The 18090-nt window shown below is 37.0% G+C and overlaps 1 protein-coding gene across 7 annotated transcripts in view; it reads right to left on the bottom strand.

Annotated features, from left to right (window-relative positions):
- Positions 1-18090, bottom strand: part of GK (glycerol kinase) — a 47094-nt gene that overhangs the window by 24896 nt on the left and 4108 nt on the right. For 6 of the 7 annotated variants that reach the window (XR_009743396.1, XM_061453330.1, XM_061453328.1 and 3 more), the window contains exons 2-13: positions 12975-13048; positions 12218-12324; positions 11465-11542; positions 10413-10492; positions 9272-9409; positions 7544-7653; positions 6500-6566; positions 5408-5425; positions 4375-4410; positions 3112-3179; positions 1734-1776; positions 983-1063 (exon numbers count right to left, since the gene is read on the bottom strand). Coding sequence is in view for 6 of the 7 variants with exons in the window: in XM_061453330.1 (XP_061309314.1) it covers positions 983-1063; positions 1734-1776; positions 3112-3179; positions 4375-4410; positions 5408-5425; positions 6500-6566; positions 7544-7653; positions 9272-9409; positions 10413-10492; positions 11465-11542; positions 12218-12324; positions 12975-13048 (900 nt within the window). In the remaining variant the exon portion in view is untranslated. The remainder of the gene's footprint in view (positions 1-982; positions 1064-1733; positions 1777-3111; positions 3180-4374; positions 4411-5407; positions 5426-6499; positions 6567-7543; positions 7654-9271; positions 9410-10412; positions 10493-11464; positions 11543-12217; positions 12325-12974; positions 13049-18090) is intronic. The other variant, XM_061453326.1, reaches the window with a different exon arrangement.

Genomic DNA, 18090 nt, shown 5'->3' with positions numbered 1-18090 from the left:
TCAGTTACTGCTTTAAGAATATGTGTTAAAAATAAAACAAACCTCTCATACCCCTGCACAAAATGAAAACCCCAAAGTTTGTCAGAAGATGGCAAATGCAAGATCAGCTTTCCTTAAGAAAGGAAAAGGAAAGGTATACAGGCTCCTACGTCTTAGAAAAGTACTGTAAGCCACAAACTGTTCTCCCGAAGAAGAAAATCCTGCGTGTCTGTCTGTTTCACATGGAAAATGTAGGCTTTGTACAAAAGCTTAATGCCAGCAGAGAATACAGTATGCATGTTTTGAGAATAACTATTAGATCAAGCCCACTAAGCAACACAGACGGAAGAGTTCTGTTATTCCCAATGAAGGTTTGGTGGCAAATAGGTACTTAGCTGATCTGTGCTTCAGAAACGGAGCTTTAGAGCAATGAATCCTGAAATTAAAGTAAAAATCCAATTTTCTACAGGATTTGGATGCCCTCAGGGTTGTGTGGAGAACTGAAGAACTACATTCTGGAAGTAGGTACTTAAGTCTCAGTAGGTAAAAAAGCTCAATTTTTAGAGGCTTCTTGCCCCAGAAATTTGATTTAGATTTTTAAAAGTTAGAAGTAAAATCCATTAGAATGATATAAAAACCAAAGATATTTAGTTATGACTTTTATTATGAGAGGAACACTAGTACTTTTCCCCCTCTTTTTAAAGCCTACTTCTAATATAAGATTTTTTGTTTCATTTATTTACATTTATTACATATTTAAAAGACCATGTAACATGAAAAAAGTTTTAGCAATCATGCCCTGAAAATATAAGTGATGCAATGTAGAAATATTTTTATTAGATTACATGATACAGATTGGAGATAAGGCTAACCAAAACCAAGCCTTGAGGCACACAAGCTAAAACAATTATTTTTATTTCCATGCAACTGAAGATAACATAAGATACTAGAGAAGTAAACAAGAACATGTATCACTACAAAAAAGAATAATTACTGGACTTACCTCTAGTGCATAACAAACAGGTTTGTCTCTGCCCAGTTTGTAAGCTATTGTGGTTAGAAGACCATGCTCAGAAAATACAGACTAAACGGGGAAGGGGGAAAGAAAAGGAAAAGTATGAACAGAGGCAGAAAATAGTTAAATAAAAATATCCAAATTATAATAAATGAGACAAATTATAAAAAACAATAAACAAAAAAAAATAGGGAAGGTTTAAATGATGTAAATTATCAGCCACTCTAAACGAACATCTAAGATAGATCCCTCAGATTACTCTCATTTCTGTAAACTGCCTTAGATCTTTCTAGCCTCCTCATAATAAAGAATCGGGGTCTTTAGAAGGAGACGTGAATGAGAACTAAGCCAAAGCTTTCCATTATTTATTCAACTGCAAAGAAACAATGGGACAAAATGAATGGAAGAAATAAAAAAGCCAACACAAGGAGAAAAGCATGTGGTTGAGTAACAAAACACTCAGCACTTCTGGGTGATATTAAGGAACATATCCAAGGAAAAAACAAGAAACTTGTTATGAAAAGGTGTTTTTTTTTGAAACTAAAGGAGCTAGGAAACGGAGTCTTACTGAAACACCTTGAATAAATTATTCCTTTCTATTCTTTCAGATTTCAGTATACGCTTTTCCTTATCTCTAGCAATATAAGTGTTTTTAATAAGAAAGGCTAATACACAGTTGCGTTCCAGAGCTTAAATAAAGATTGTAAAATAATAAGTGAACTAAAAAAATTCAACTGACCTTCTGACCTGTATTGCACAACAAGAAACATCCTGTTCCATACCTAGCACGAAAGCAAAGACAAGTTAAAACCAGGATGTTTAAAGGATAACCTGTTACTGTAATTCATGAATCTGCAACTCCCCTTTGTACAGTCAAGACACCACTTTTTGCCTCTTGACAGTTATGTTACCATTAACTGATGATAAAATAATTCTCAAAAAGTTGATTTAAATGCAGTCTGCAGCTGAAAAATCCAGTCCCAAGTCTCTCTGCGACTATTTCTTGAATAATACTTTATCAAGGATTAGTACAGCTGCAAATGTGAGAATTCCTCTTTGGTGGCAGTGTTTACCGACTTCAGTTTAAGATGATTATGAAAGCTACTTCATAAAATAAATATTTCACAATACTAAATTCAAGCTTTTAAAGGGAAAAATTAAAGAAATTTTGTTCCTGTCATTCAAAGACCACATCACTTATGTGTATACACATACATATAAGGACACAAAGTAATAAAATTTAATTACTCATAATCCACTGTAATTTATTCTAAGAAATTACTAGTTCCCTACCTTCCTAATACCCTGAAAATTAATAGCTTAAAATAGTATTGAGATAGTCTTCAGTTATATTTGGAAAGAAAAATGGTAAAGCAATAACATAAACAGGTTAACCCTCCCCCCCCAAATCTTGCTTTTAGCATTTTGTTTAGCTGTATGGGTGGGGTTTTGTTTTGTTGCTGTTGGTTTGTTTTTTTTTTTTCTCAAAAGGTCTCTCACATTATAAAAGTGTTTCTTATAAAAATACTTTGTGACAGCATTATTTAGAACCATGTTTGTTTTACTAACATACAAGGCCAGTAGCCATTACATTGGTGTATAAATATAAAAGATAAAGTGAAGGTTTATTAGCAATAAGTATAGATTGATGTGCAATTAAATCTGTGAAAGTGCCATACTGTGTATGTACCTACATGCTCAGTTAAGCACATGGCTGTAAATGGAGCAGTAAGTCATTTAATCAGAGCTTCTACTCAAATGAATGTTTGATTACACCAGTTGCCTGATTTAACTGACCATCTGTTTTAACCGAGGGACACTAAGAGGCTCTGAGCTAGAGACAGAAGCAAAACCAAGGAATGCAACTGAAATGAACCTTTCCTGTCTAGCAAGGATGAGGGGGTACGTGTCATGCAAGTCTATGCAATCTAACATACATGGCCACTATTTTATACAAAAGTCAGGACGTTCTTTACTTTGTAGGTCAATAGAGTCAAACAGTAGAGATGTAGTTACAGGGGAAACACAAAAGCATTTGGCAGTTAGCTTGAAAGGGAACACAGTATTAAACTCAAAACTAAACAGTGTGTTTATCTTCTACTTTCATAATAACTTACGTATTTTTTGCCTGCCCATCTTGAAAACACATTTGCCCAACAAGAGCAGCAGACTGGTCACCCAAGCACTGAAAAGAGAGGTTTGTGGGTTTTTTAGCAAATGTCTCCAACACTGATCACATGCGTGAAAAAGAACATGAACAGATGAACTTTAATCTACTAGGAGCACACAGGTAATTGGAAGTGAGGAGAAATCTGCAAAGATAACCTGTGCTTTCTACTATTCTTCCCTTTATAAGAACTGCAAATGAAATGTGTCATGCTACTTATCATAGAATCATAGAATAGTTAGGGTTGGAAAAGACCTTAAGGTCATCTAGTTCCAGCCTCTCTGCCATGGGCAGGGACACCTCACACTAAACCATGTCACCCAAGGCTCTGTCCAGCCTGGCCTTGAACACCGCCAGGGATAGAGCATTCACAATTTCCCTGGGCAGCCCATTCCAGTGCCTCACCACCCTCACAGTAAAGAACTGTATCCTTATATGTCATCTGAATTTCCCCTGTTTAAGTGCAGAGTAGAGGGGCAGGATCACCTCCTTTGACCTGCTGGTCACGCTCCTTTTGGTGCAGCCCAGGGTATGGTTGGCTTTCTGGGCTGCGAGCGCACACTGAAGCCAGCTCATGTTCATTTTCTCATCAACCAACACCCCCAAGTCCTTCTCTGCAGGGCTGCTCTGAATCTCTTCTTTGCCCAACCTGTAGCTGCGCCTGGGATTGCTCTGACTCAGGTGTAGAACCTTGCACTTGTCATGGTTAAACTTCATAAGGCTGGCATCAGCCCACCTTACAAGCATGTCGAAGCCCCTCTGGATGGCATTCGTTCTCTCCAGCATAAAACTTATGGTGAACAATTTAAAGAAATAAAAATAAAAATCTATTATCTTTGCACATACTGTATTGAAAAAAGCTGAGAATCTGCTCAGCATTTCTAGATTATGTATATACTGAACTCTTTCTACATATAAAGCTGGGCTTCTTTCCATTTTGGAATGTTACTCAGAGATCCTAAGTTTGCAACAGCACTACACATATGCATTAAAGCCATCAGCTGTATTTCCACAGCCAGACCATAACTTAATAATGAAGAATCTAATCAATTAATAATTCAACTTCAATAGTTTAGTTCATGATTAACATGAAGTAAAAAAATATCAACTTAATTTGTAGCAGGATTCCTCCATGTTAAAGCTTTTCCCAGTGATGATACGTTCATGCAGAAACAGGTTCTTATCCCAGAATCTGAATTGAAGTAGGACTTACCCCTGAAATTGGTACACCTGTCAAAGCTCCAGATTTCTGACTCACAAAGAGAGAAAGAAAAGCTCCAAATTAGCTTTCCATGATTACAGTTGAAGACAATGAAAAAGAAGCTAAACTTTTAATGCTCAAAGGAAAACAAAGAAGGGTCATGAAAGCAACATGGCTCAGCTCGGGTATGCAACGGACTTCAGCTTAATGCGGCTCATGACTATAACACTAAAAACCAGCAGGAAATTCACAGGTCTATCTAATGCCACCTCAACACTTCTTAACACAAATTTTGTTGAAATCAAAGTGGACAGAAAATTAGGTTCCGTGTCATCTGTGTAACCAGTGTCAAGTGTAAAATGCAAAAGTGCAAAATGGTATAGTGGACAAAAAAAAGTGGCTGTGATGACACACTAAGCAAAACCAGACACCTCATTTAACACAGCATTTTAAGTCTCATATAGAATTTGTGCAAACATTACCACATAGTTTTTTAATTATATTTTTGCAACGGATATCATCAGAAATTTATATCCTGACAATTTTTACCTTTTACTTTAACCTGTTTCTTTGTGCAATTGTGAAATCCATTTGCAGTGAAGCCATGCAGTGCATTTCCAATATGAAGCTTTTTCTTTAATTCTCATTTTTAATTAACTGGATTTAGGTAATTCAGTTTTTAAATGCATTAAAACCCCCTGCCTGAATCTGATACTTCATTATAACAGAATGAATGTTCGTTGACAGAATGGCCCATTTTTCTCATTTATAAAACAAGACATTTGATAGCCAGTAGCTGTATTTTTTACTTCAACATAAAAAGATATATTCAACAGCCTGCAAATTAAGGCAAAAGCATACATCAAGATTACATTTTAGAAACAACTTTGGCATGAACTCTAATTGTAGTATCTCAAATTTGGAAATATGTGCCAAATTTATTGGTCTGGGAAGTGTGCTTTTACTAATCCTGAAACCAGTGGACATGCATCTGAACAGAATGGATAAGATGTAGATGTTCATCCTAATGGAAGCCTCTACTCACCAGGCTAGGACAGATTTTCTACAGTCAGCAAAAGGAAGAAAAAAAAAATGGAAGGAAAGGGGAAGAGAAACAAAAGTTCACATTTAAAGTGACCAGCAATAGTGTTTCAGTTGCCAGGTTTCCATGCTGTTTCCATTTACCTCTCTCATTCAGCTTAACTTTCATCCTACCCTCACATTATTAACAGTCAACAATGACTTCTAGTGACATCTCCATTAACAGATTAGTAAACATACTTACATGCCAGGCAAGTTAGAATTATATTTTAAATAAAATTCACATAACTTCTCTTAATTATAAAATGCTCTTCTATGTTCTTCGTAAACAACAGAGCAAACTACCAAGAATAAAAAATCGCAACATCCAGTTTATCTGATTCTGAAACAAATTAGATGCCAATGTATCAGACCAGTTGGTGCTGCATTAAAGTAAACTTGAAACCTCAGTCACTTGATAACAATGAATGATTTACTCCTGATATTCACAGCTGCACTGGAAAACTGTATGATTAGAAAAAAAGGATTAAAAAGACGTATTTCCAAATCATGTTTTGATTAAGTGCTATGTAAATATACACACAGGAAGTTTGTTTTTCAAACAAACAAATCTAAGGTGTTACTTGTGATTTTCCAGTTCACAAAAACTGACCAATCTTGCCCTTGGTTATGTGGAAATAAGATATCATACATCTTGTCCAGCCTTCCTAGATCATGAAGACTTCCATGATGTCTTTCATAATTTCTTTTCAGAAGTAAAAATACTTTGCTCTAATAACAACAATCTCATTCTTTCAATGTACTGATTAAACATAGCATTCTGAAAGGTACTTTTTAAATCAGTAAGTAACTGTAATAAAAAAATAAAACTTTTATCCTTACCAAAAACCTCTCCCATCTTGTTTTGTCTATTTGATACTTAGAAAACAAGAAATACTCAATTTAATATTATACAATAGATAACACACTAATCATAAATCAAACAATATTGGTCTAGAAAAAGCCATTAGTCTTAATCTATGTGAACTCTGACAAATCTATATTGATATAGTCATATTTTTACAAGATTAACTTCACACAACACAAGAAAACATACCATCAGGCCATAAATCTCAGAGGAGCTTCGTACTTTTGGGAGTATTTCCATAGGAATATCAAAGAACCTGAACACAGTACAAAATAATTTATATATATGTGGTCAGCACTAAAGCAGAAAGCATTTTGCATTTATTTTCTTAAATATGTTAAAACTTTAAAGAAAAAAAGAAAACCAAATGTAAAAGGAACTTTGACTTCTAGGATTTAATCCATCACTGTGTTTTTCCACTTGTTACAGTACATGATACTGAATTATGGAGTAATTATGGAGTAAACCAGTGGAGACCTCACAGCAGCCTTCCAGTATCTGAAGGGGGCCTATAGGGATGCTGGGGAGGGACTCTTCATTAGGGACTGTAGTGATAGGACAAGGGGGAATGGGTTAAAACTTAAACAGGGGAAATTCAGATGACATATAAGGATACAGTTCTTTACTGTAAGGGTGGTGAGGCATGGTAATGGATTGCCCAAGAAAGTTGTGAATGCTCCATCCCTGGCGGTGTTCAAGGCCAGGCTGGACAGAGCCTTGGGTGACATGGTTTAGTGTGAGGTGTCCCTGCCCATGGCAGAGAGGCTGGAACTAGATGACCTTAAGGTCTTTTCCAACCCTAACTATTCTATGATTCTATATATTTGAATATTTTGAAGACATATGCAAGTCTTTCATGTGGGAAGTCATTCCTCTTCCAGCAGTATCTTTATAATATTGTTAATAAATTTAAATTTAAAATAGTGACACTATCATTGTAAGCAGCTTACAAATCTAATTAAGGTATAAAGAAACTATTAAATGTCATCATTTCCATGAACCAGTCTTCCACCTACAGAAAAAATCTGCTACTTTTAATTAATCTAGGCTGTTGCAATTTGGACATCTGGAGAACAATGAATCTTAACTACTAATGTAATTTACTAACAGTAAATGCAAGAGTAACTGCCAGTCTTAGTCTAGATAAAGGGGTTCTTACTCTTAAATTAATCTCTTCACACAACAGTTATAGAATCTATTTAAATAACAGTATTACTGAAAAACTGAGCTTACTGGCAGAGTTCAGGATCCCATTCCAAGGAATGAATGTTGAACAACATTGTTCTGCTGGCATTAGTTACATCTGTACAGTGAACACCTCCATTCTTTCCACCCGTCAAACTCTGGACAAAAAAATATATTAACAGTATTCACCAAGCAAAGATAGAAATTTACTTAAACAAATTTAAAAATATTTCTGAATTCACAATGCTTTCAGCTTGGAACTGGGAATTCTGTATTTCTCCAGCAACTAAAGAGGCAGACCTGTTACAGTGGAACAAAGGCACAAGAGAGGTAATAGGGTTACAACAGTACCTCCTGGATTCTTATATTGCAAAGGTGGCTGATGCAGCTTTCTGAAGTCTGAGGCTTTTCCAAAAGCATGAGCAAAATCTAACAGCAACCTATGAATGGTAAACTACACATAAGCATCTACCAAAAAAAAAATGTAATAGAGGGACCATAAAATCTTCATCTAGTATGATTTACCACATGACATCCTTGTCTCTAAACTGGAGAGACATCAATCTGGTGAATGGACTACTCAGTGGATAAAGAATGGACTGGATGGCCACACGCAGAGAGTTTTGGTCAACGACTCAATGTACAGCTGGAGACCAGTAATGAGTGGTGTCCCTGAGGGGCTGGTGTCGGGACCAGTCTTGTTCAACATCTTTGTCAGTGACATGGACAGTGGGATTGAGGGCGCCCTCAGCAAGTTTGCCAATGACACTAAGTGGTTCAACTGATATGCTGAAGGGAAGGGATGCCATCCACAGGGACCTTGACGCGCTTGAGAGGTGAGATAATGTCAGCTTCGTGAAGATCTACCAAGCCAAGTGCAAGTTCTTACACCTGGGTCGGGGCAATCGCAGGCACAGCTAAAGGTTAAGCTGAGAAGACATTCAAAGCCGCCCTGCAGGGAAGGACTTGGGGGTGTTGGCTGATGAGAAAATGAACATGAGCCAGCTTCAGTGTGTGCTCTCAGCCAAGAAAGACAAATGTATCCTAGGCTGCATTAAAAGGATTGTGACCAGCGGGTCGAAGGAGTGGATCCTGCCCCTCTACTCTGCATTCATGAGACCCCACTTGGAGTATTGTGTGCAGTTCTGGTGTCCTCAACATAAAAAGGACATGGAGCTATTGGAACAAGTCCAGAGGAGGGCCGCGAGGATGATCAGGGGACTGGAGCACCTCTCGTATGAAGACAGAGTGAGAAAGTTGGGGCTGCTCAGCCTGGAAAAAAGAAGGCTGCGTGGAGACTTCCAGTATCTGAAGGGGGCCTATAAGGATGCTGGGGAGGGACTCTTCATTAGGGACTGTAGTGATAGGACAAGGGGGAATGGGTTAAAACTTAAACAGGGGAAATTCAGATGACATAGAAGGATACAGTTCTTTACTGTGAAGGTGGTTAAGGCACTGGAATGGGTTGCCCAGGGAAATTGTGAATGCTCCATCCCTGGCGGTGTTCAAGCCAGGTTGGATGGAATCTTGGGTGGCATGGTTTAGTGTGAGGTGTCCTTGACCATGGCAGAGGGATTGGAACCAGGTGATCTTAAGGTCCTTTCCAACCCTAACTATTCTGTGATTCTATGGAACTTTAACGGCATTTCTGTAGTGGCTTGCATCCACATCACTGCGTGATCACTGGGCATCATATGTCACAGTACATTGCACAAGAATTTGTATGATACCGAAATTAATTTTAAAAAGAGTGATAATAAACTCACAAATACATACCCATATAAGCCATGAGTCAATAGTCCCAAACATAGCTCTTCCATCATCAACTGCTTGCTTAATTTCTTCCACATTATCCAAAAGCCATCGAAGTTTTACTGCACTAAAATAAGTGCTAAGTGGAAGACCAGTCCTAAACTTTAAAATAAAATTAAAAAAATCACCTAAACATCGTACAAGTATCTTTTCCATTAATATTGTAGTTACATTTAAAAATGGTGATTGTAAGTGAAAAACCAAAGACACAAAACTCTGAGAAATTGCACAAACTTGTTATTTAGATGAATACTAACCATACAACACACAAGTCTGAAAATATAAACAAATGATCAGTGCATTAATGGACAAAAATGAAAGCTGTTCTAAATGCAAGTCAAAGATCGTTTACATGGAAACAGTTGTTTGCAGAAGTCCTGTCTTATCTAGGATATCCCCATATGACTAGACAGCAAGTAATGATAACAAAAATGAGTAGCACAACACAGAAAAGATGGAATTTGCATTCAACTGAAAATCAGATACACTTTTATGCTTTTTGACATCCATTTCCTGCCTATTGGAAAACATATATACAGAAAATATATACAATTTATACAGTCAATCAAGGAAAATATAAATCAGATTTATGACACCTGTTTTTATATATATCCACATATAAAAACGAACAAACTTGCTTTCTATGAACTATCTTCCCAGTTCTCAGATTGGTTGCAATTGATTTCATTAAGTCATGAGAAAGGATAACAATTTTTCATCAATAAATTACTTTCAAAACTTTTTTTTTTCTACTTGCTGTTAATTTTTGTGTGTGATGTTTACTTACCATTGGATAGCACATGATTAAGTCTCACGAAAGATTACTCATTTAACTTCTGTACTGAGATATGTAAGGAGTTTTAACCACTTCTTTTGAGGAAAATAAACATTTTCAAGTCTCGGATTGGTGTATAGGATTATGCACATATTTTATTATTTGACAAGCTAAAAAGGGACTAGAAGCAACAACTGATTTACTTGGGGAATTATAAGCACTCATCTCAAAACGTTATATAATGTAGCATTACATTATATAACGTATAATGTATATAGATAACGTATAAAGAGTTGAGCTACAATTTAACTGTTCTGGAATATGTCTTACCTTAAAAAAGGATTTGTTTTTTCCTGGAATTTTTTTAAGAAGACGGTCAACTGTTGCCTGGGTTCTCAGGTCAAGCCACACTGAAACCATTAATATATGAACTGATCAACTGGTTTAGTACAGGAGAAGTGACATGTACAAGCTTATTCTATAAAACCAGAGTTCTTGCCAGTAAACTGCTGACTTCTTTTTTTTTTAGCTTTTCATGTCATTGGAACAATACTGTATTGCCATTGTATTTTAAATGCACTGTTGTAAAAATTGAAAATGGTTAGATAAACTCATTGATTTAGAAGAACAAACAACCTGAGAAATCAAATATGATTTTCCACATAATAGGATATATACTTTGCTCTTTTGGAGCACAAGAAAATTATTAATAATACCTTGTTTACAGCAGATGACTGTCATTAAACTAAGAGGTTAAAACAAATAGTAGGCTGATTATTTACTACACCTATGAAAACTTTGAACTTAAGTGCAACATCAGAGTTATCAAGGTACAGCTGGGCTTAAGATAAACCTGTATAAGATAAAGCTGCTTAAGATAAAGCAGCACAGATTTGAATATAGAAGATTCCTGGTTTTTCACTGATACTATGCTACTGCTGACAATCTGAAAAGCTAAGGTAAGTTAAAAGTAAAACTCAAAAGCAATAAGATTTCATTAAACCTACTTAACATGTTTTTCATTGGAAGCGAAATAAAAAGTATCCTGAAAATGTATTAAGCTCCTTCATTTAAAAGGAATATTTTGATCTGGCATAACTCAGAGCTTCATTACATACCAGGGATGTACAAAACCTCTCAGGAATACTGTTTCTTTTTTAATCACATAAAGTGATTTATTAAGTAATAATTCTAACAGAATAGTCTGGTTTTTTTTTAATTGCACTGGTATATACAAACACACAGCTTATGACACAGACATCAAAAAATAAAAGAAGTTAGTAAGCTTGGCTGCAATGAGATCTGCACAGGCAGTAAGGAAAGCATTTTTTCACAACATGCTCATTTTATGGTATTACATAATTCAAAAGTAGAGTAGTTACCGATAGCATTATAAAGAGGTTCTCCAGTTGTCTTGTCCCAGACCACTGTTGTTTCTCTCTGATTGCTGACTCCAATGGCTTCAGGACAAAATGGAAAGAAGTATCCTTTTCAGAAGGTTTGTTTACCCCTTTTAGGGGGTGAGTGAGGAAAGGGATATGTGGAGAGGATGGTGGTATTGGTAAGGAGAAGAGGAAAGCAAATGGGAAATAAAAAGCTTTCAACCTTTTCATGTTATAATCTAGAAATATTACTTTGAAAACCTCATCATTCACCTTTTGCTGCTTAACTTATGTGCTCTAAATATTTTTTTTTACTTTTTTTTACACAAACTGAAACAGCAACAACACTGACAGGGAAACTTGTTTTTCCCAATGAGTCCTAACTAAAATTTCAGAATTTCTTCATTCATTACTTTTCTCTGTTAAGTCTACTTTGTAGACTCTGCATTGCTAAACTAAACAAAGGACTTACTTATTTTCTCATCATTCCTCCCAAACAAACTGCTCTCGATTCCAATTTAACATTTTCTTTGAAGCCAGCACATTCTGCCACCCTTCTTATTTATTGACTTAAAAACTAGAGAGTCTTAGTTGCTCAACCGTAAGTATGTTAAAGCCCTCAGTTAACATTAAGGAGTAGATGCCCTTAGCGACACGGTTTAGTGGTGGACATGGCAGTCCTGGGGTAATGGTAGGACTTGATGATCTTAAAGGTCTTTTCCAACCTAAATGATTCTATGATTTTATGAATACCTTTTATATTAGTGATGTCTATGTTCAGTTGTTGCAGTTTCTCACAGGTCTTTTCCACACATTCATGGACAGAACTTAATATTTCCTTTGGATCTTGTTCCACCCATCTTTAACAAAGAGTAAACACCAGTTAATAAAAATGCAAAAAAAATTACATTTAGGGAAAAAAAAGAAATTTTCAGTCTGAAAAAAACAGCTTAGCATTAGACAAAATCATAACTACAAAGCATGTTTTACATATCTAGAAAAAGCGCAATGAATTTCAAATCCTTTTTAAACAGTAAACTGTATTTTCACAAGAAAAAACTGCAAAATACCAAAGATTTTTTCTTTTGTTTTATTCTATACAGAAAGCTTTGGCAGAAATGCTAGGTGAGCTAAGAACAATCAATCAAATAAAACCATTTCATATACTAAGCATTATATATGGACTAAGATGAAAACTATGACTAAAGTGTGAAAATGACCAGCTTTACCACTTCAAATGAGACTTTAAGTCCTGTTTGAGCTTTAGTTGTAAACTTTAAAGTTTAAACTTCAAATATGTTAGTGAGCATTAGCAGTAAAACACTAATTATTTTTAGTTATTTCACCACCCAAGTGAGGTTTTTTTATATCAATTTTTCTATCACAGTCTTTCGTAGCAGATACTGTATTCTTAGTTATTATTAATCAACTTCAGTTTGATCATTCATACATAAAAATATATAAGCTCTACAAAAATGTACACAAATGAAAAACCACAGAAAACTCATACCCTTCTTTAGGGAATTTCTGCACTATCTCAACTTGATGGTGACTCAAGAGCTCTGATGTTTTTGCATTAAAAACCTGAAAATAAATTACAACAACAAAATTTTCTATGAACACAGAAGTTTAAACAACAATAAATTAGCATTTACTCTTTTGAACAAATACAGTGCCCTTATAATTAACACTAATTTTCTATCATCAACACACATATCTATGTAACCTCAGTTCCGATATATGAATTGTAGTAACTAAAGTATGCAAAGAATATTTTGGTAATCTATGCTGTCAATTATAACTGGAATAGTGATTTTAAGAGAAAGACAATTGTGTAGTTTAGATATCACAAAAGGAACTAAATGGTGAAGAAAGAAAAAGCACGTAGAACCCATTTTTTTCAAAACTACAAATACGGAGTTCATGAATGGTCTGACAAGAAAAGAATGTTACTGCAGCAGCACAATATACTAAAAAAAAAAAAACCTGAAGAAAAGTGACTTAGATTTGGATATACTACCATAAAAAAAAAACAGCGGAGTATAGAATCCTGACATCTATACTAATGGCTATTCTTAAGGAATCACAAGTTAGAAGGTCTGCCTTGAAGGAGAAGCTCAGCTAGAATATACAATGCTCTTCATTAACCAACAGTAAACTGTTTCCAAAAGTAACTAACTGACTGTGGCCAAGCTAAGATGTCACCCAGTAAAGCATCCAACTCAAGTGTACAATGGGTAAGCAAGCATAACTGACTGGGCTACGAAGATGTTCTTGTGAAAATGGCTTTTTCTCATTAGCATCATGCATAATCTTTGCTTGAAGAACGTTCAGGGACCTAGAAGGTAAAATTTAACAGCAGACACAGGTGAACTGCAGAACATGCCAGTAGAACACTATCCTATCTTTTTATGGCAAGCAGAGGAGGGTCAGATTTAAGAACCACTCTCATGCTAGGAGTACAAAATTCCATTGTACCCATCCACTCTCTAGGATACAACTGCATCTTTTCTAGACTTCCTCGTCAACTCTCCTTTCTCATTCCACAAATGTTAGGAATTGCTCTTAAAGCTTATAATCCATGAACTCTTGATTTCATTTAGATAGTACAGTTTACTTTGAAACTATTAGAACAATCCTGACAAAATGGAGTAGCAGATGGAGTTCTAGTTCTCCAGTTTCTTGGAAACCTTACAGTGTATCTTTAAAATGAAATTTTGAAGTTTAGAAACAATCTAGTTCTATATTAGAATAATATAATAATTCAGGCTGAAGGGGACCTTGTGAGATCTCTAGTGCAGCTTCCTCCTCAAAGCAGGGTCAGCTATGAGATTAGACCAGATTGCTCAAGGACTTTTTTGACACAGGTCTTGAAAACCTCAAAGGACAGCAACAGCATGACCTCTGGAAAATACTAAAAGCTAAATTTTCCCCTCCTCTACCCAGAGAAGAAGTTTTAAAAAGATACATATTCATCTTTCTCTGTTACCAGTTGGAAAGTTTACATAGAAAAAGCACCACTGTATTCTTCCTACCATATTTATTTATCTGTGTTTCATCTACCAGCTGAGGCTTGATATTAAGCTACCCTAACGAAAGGGTAAGTTCTGTCAGGAAACCATGTTTGGAAGGAACTCATATAATGGAATAGGGGTCTTAAAACACTATCAAACATAGTTAATTGAGACATTAAGTTTTACATATATGCAGCAAGACATTTTTTACTTGAAATTGCCTTTCTGCCAAAAGCCCAATAACATTTACTAGGTTTTTTATAATAAAGATAGAAAGATAGAAGACTTTATTGAACTGGTACGTATCTGACCTACTAACAGTGTAAAATATAATTTGGCTGATCATCCACCCTTAATTCTTCACTAGTTCTTGAAACAGAAGGCAGTGCATAAGGATGCCTACTGTTAGCAGGAAATAAATACAATTGGACAAGGTCATTCATTGAACCTGGAGTGTGGGACCCACCTATAATAAAGCATGAAGCTCTAGCACACCAAAGGTTTTTAACTCCTTCTAAGCAAGGTGTTCTAACAGCAATAAATTCTCAACAGAAGCGGTAACACTACAAATGCCTAGATCTCTTCATGCCCATAGAGAACTAGGTAAACACAGTCTCCTAGTCCATCACACACAAAACCGCAAACTTTGACATCCTCAACAAAGCCAACAGACACTCCCTGCACCTCAGGGCAAGGGATTAAAAAGTTTCACTGGGAACAATACCATATTCCACAGCGATAAATAGAATCCTGATACACAAAAGGATGACAAACATAAATGGGTCGTCATATTTGAACCTAGATTATAAAAGAGGGACTATACGTAGAACAAAAGTGACCTCCCCTCTTTCCCTGCCTACCCCCTAAAAAAAAAAAAAAAAATTGACAAAACTCAAAAAATCTGTCCTTGTTTCTCTCTGACAGTAGTGAGAAAGAGATAGGTGACAATAAGTATTTCAGAGGTTAATACGTTCTTGTTGGAAAAGGTTTGAAGCATATTTCTGTTACTACTTTTGTTCCTTTCATATTCATTAAGAACTGGTTCCAATTTATGATAGTGATCTCTCTCCTCTGGAGGTAGGGGAAGACAAAGTGGGTTTTGCCTTAATTTTATCAGCAGTAGTCACAAAAGAATTGTCTAGGCTACTGAACATGTAGAGGTATCTTGAACAGAGATGATTTCATGAAAGCTGGAGGTCTTTCATCTAGCTGGAGGTCTGTGACTCTAGCTGGAGGTGTGTGACTAGTGGAGTCCCTCAGGGGTCGGTGCTGGGACCAGTGCTGTTTAATATTTTCATCAACAACCTGGATGAGGGAACTGAATGTACCCTCAGCAAGTTTGCTGATGATACTAAACTGGGAGGAGTGGCTGACACACCAGAGAGCTGTGTTGCCATTCAGCGAGACCTGGACAGGCTGGAGAGTTGGGTGGAGAGGAACTTGATGAAATTCAACAAGGGCAAGTGTAGAGTCTTGCATCTGGGGAAGAACAACCCCATGTACCAGTACAGGTTGGGGGCTGACCTGCTGGACAGCAGTGAAGGGGAAAGGGACCTGGGGGTCCTGGTGGATAGGAGGATGACCATGAGCCAGCAATGTGCCCTTGTGGCCAAGAAGGCCAATGGCATCCTAGGGTGCATTAGAAAGGGTGTGGTTAGTAGGTCAAGAGAGGTTCTTCTCCCCCTCTACTCTGCCTTGGTGAGGCCGCATCTGGAATATTGTGTCCAGTTCTGGGCCCCACAGTTCAAGAAGGACAGGGAATTGCTTGAAAGAGTCCAGCGCAGAGCTACAAAGATCATTAAGGGAATGGAACATCTCTGTTATGAGGAGAGGCTGAGGAAGCTGGGACTCTTTAGCTTGGAGGAGACTGAGGGGTGACCTCATCAATGTTTACAAATATGTAAAGGGTGAGTGTCAGGATGATGGAGCTAGGTTTTTTTCAGTGATGTCCAGTGATAGGACAAGGGGCAATGGGTGTAAACTGGAGCATAGGAGGTTCCATGTGAACATCAGGAAAAAATTCTTTACCGCGAGAGTGAAAGAGCACTGGAACAAGTTGCCCAGGCGGGTTGTGGAGTCTCCTACATTGGAGATATTCAAGGCCCACCTGGACAAGTTCCTGTGTGATGTACTCTAGGTTACCCTGCTCTTGCAGGGGGGTTGGACTAGATGATCTCTTGAGGTCCCTTCCAACCCTTAGGATTCTGTGATTCTGTGAAAGGCAGTGAAAACTACCTGATACGTACTCCATTATCTGGTGAGAGATTGAGGAAAAGAATAAATAACACAGTCCTTCCACTCACAACAAAATAACATACAAAGAATTAAAGCTTGAGCCTTAAATCTCAAGAGCAGAGAGAAGACAGACATACTTAGCTGTGCTGTAGGTAAGCAAGCACAAGGGCTGATCTTTACAAGGTCTGTAATATAACGCATGGCATCATATGTAGGGGTGCAGAGAGCTGCATGGTATTACATTGAGTCTTTATTATCTTAGTGGAAAAGAATTCAGATCAATTATTGTAATAATTTCCAAAGATGAAAATAAATATGAAACAAAGAGAAACATGAGGCTTATGGAAGTCAAGCAAGAAGCTGCACAGCTGAAAAAACAATAGTGAAAACAGATATTAGAAGTAACTTTTCAATAAAAGTTGGGGCTGTTCATCATGGAGAAGAGAAAGCTGCGTGGAGACCCCATAGCAGCTTTCCAGTATCTGAAGGGAGCCTATAGGGATGTTGGGGAGGGACTGTTCATTAGGGACTGTAGTGACAGGACAAGGGGTAAAAGGTTAAAACTTAAACAGGGGAAGTTTAGATTGGATGTTAAAAGGAAATTCTTTCCTGTTAGGGTGGTGAGGCACTGGAATGGGTTACCCACGGAGGTTGTGAATGCTCCATCCCTGGCGGTGTTGAAGGCCAGGTTGGACGAGGCCTTGGGTGAGATGGTTTACTGTGAGGTGTCCCTGCCCATGGCAGGGGGGTTGGAACTTGATGATCTTAAGGTCCTTTCCAACCCTAACTATTCTATGATTCTATGATTACTGTCAAGCTTTGCCACGTAACTCTGCCTGGAGAAAACCTACTTCTGTTGTCCTATGCTGTATCTTCATGACTTTTTGTTAAGCTGAAACAGCTATAGCAAACAAGCTCCTAGCTCGAGTTCTGAAACTGCACTGAAATAAACCCAACTGGGGGAAGGATGTCAAACAATAATCCTGCCTTTAGCACTTTACCTAGCAGGCAGGCAGAAACTATGAATAAGTTTAACAAGTTTCCCAGAAATTATCTTGGTTGGAAGGCTCCTGATGAACAGATCTCCCTCCTCCCCCCCTTCAAGCAGGTGTCTCTTCCCTCCTGTGGGAATAAAAAGCAAACCTGCAATGTACTTGAAGTGATAAAAACTAAGAACTAGGAAAAAACTGAAATATTTGCAATATTTTTAACCCTTCTGTTAGCTATACAATCAAGCTTTGCTTTCTCCCCTAAAATGTCACATTATTTCAGTAGAGGGGTGAAACAGGTTTCCCTCTGAAGGGTAAGCTTAATGGGTACTAAGTTTTTCCTTCTCTAAAACCAGGTTTTGTTTTCTGAAAAGAATGCTGATAGTGT

This window comes from Pezoporus flaviventris, unplaced genomic scaffold, assembly GCF_033815535.1.
Source record: "Pezoporus flaviventris isolate CSIRO_AGI_PZ_B2104156 unplaced genomic scaffold, CSIRO_AGI_Pfla_v1 ptg000015l, whole genome shotgun sequence".
Taxonomy (NCBI): Eukaryota; Metazoa; Chordata; class Aves; order Psittaciformes; family Psittacidae; genus Pezoporus; species Pezoporus flaviventris.
The sequence above is the reverse complement of the archived record's forward strand: the minus strand, read 5'-3'. Positions and strand labels throughout refer to the sequence as shown.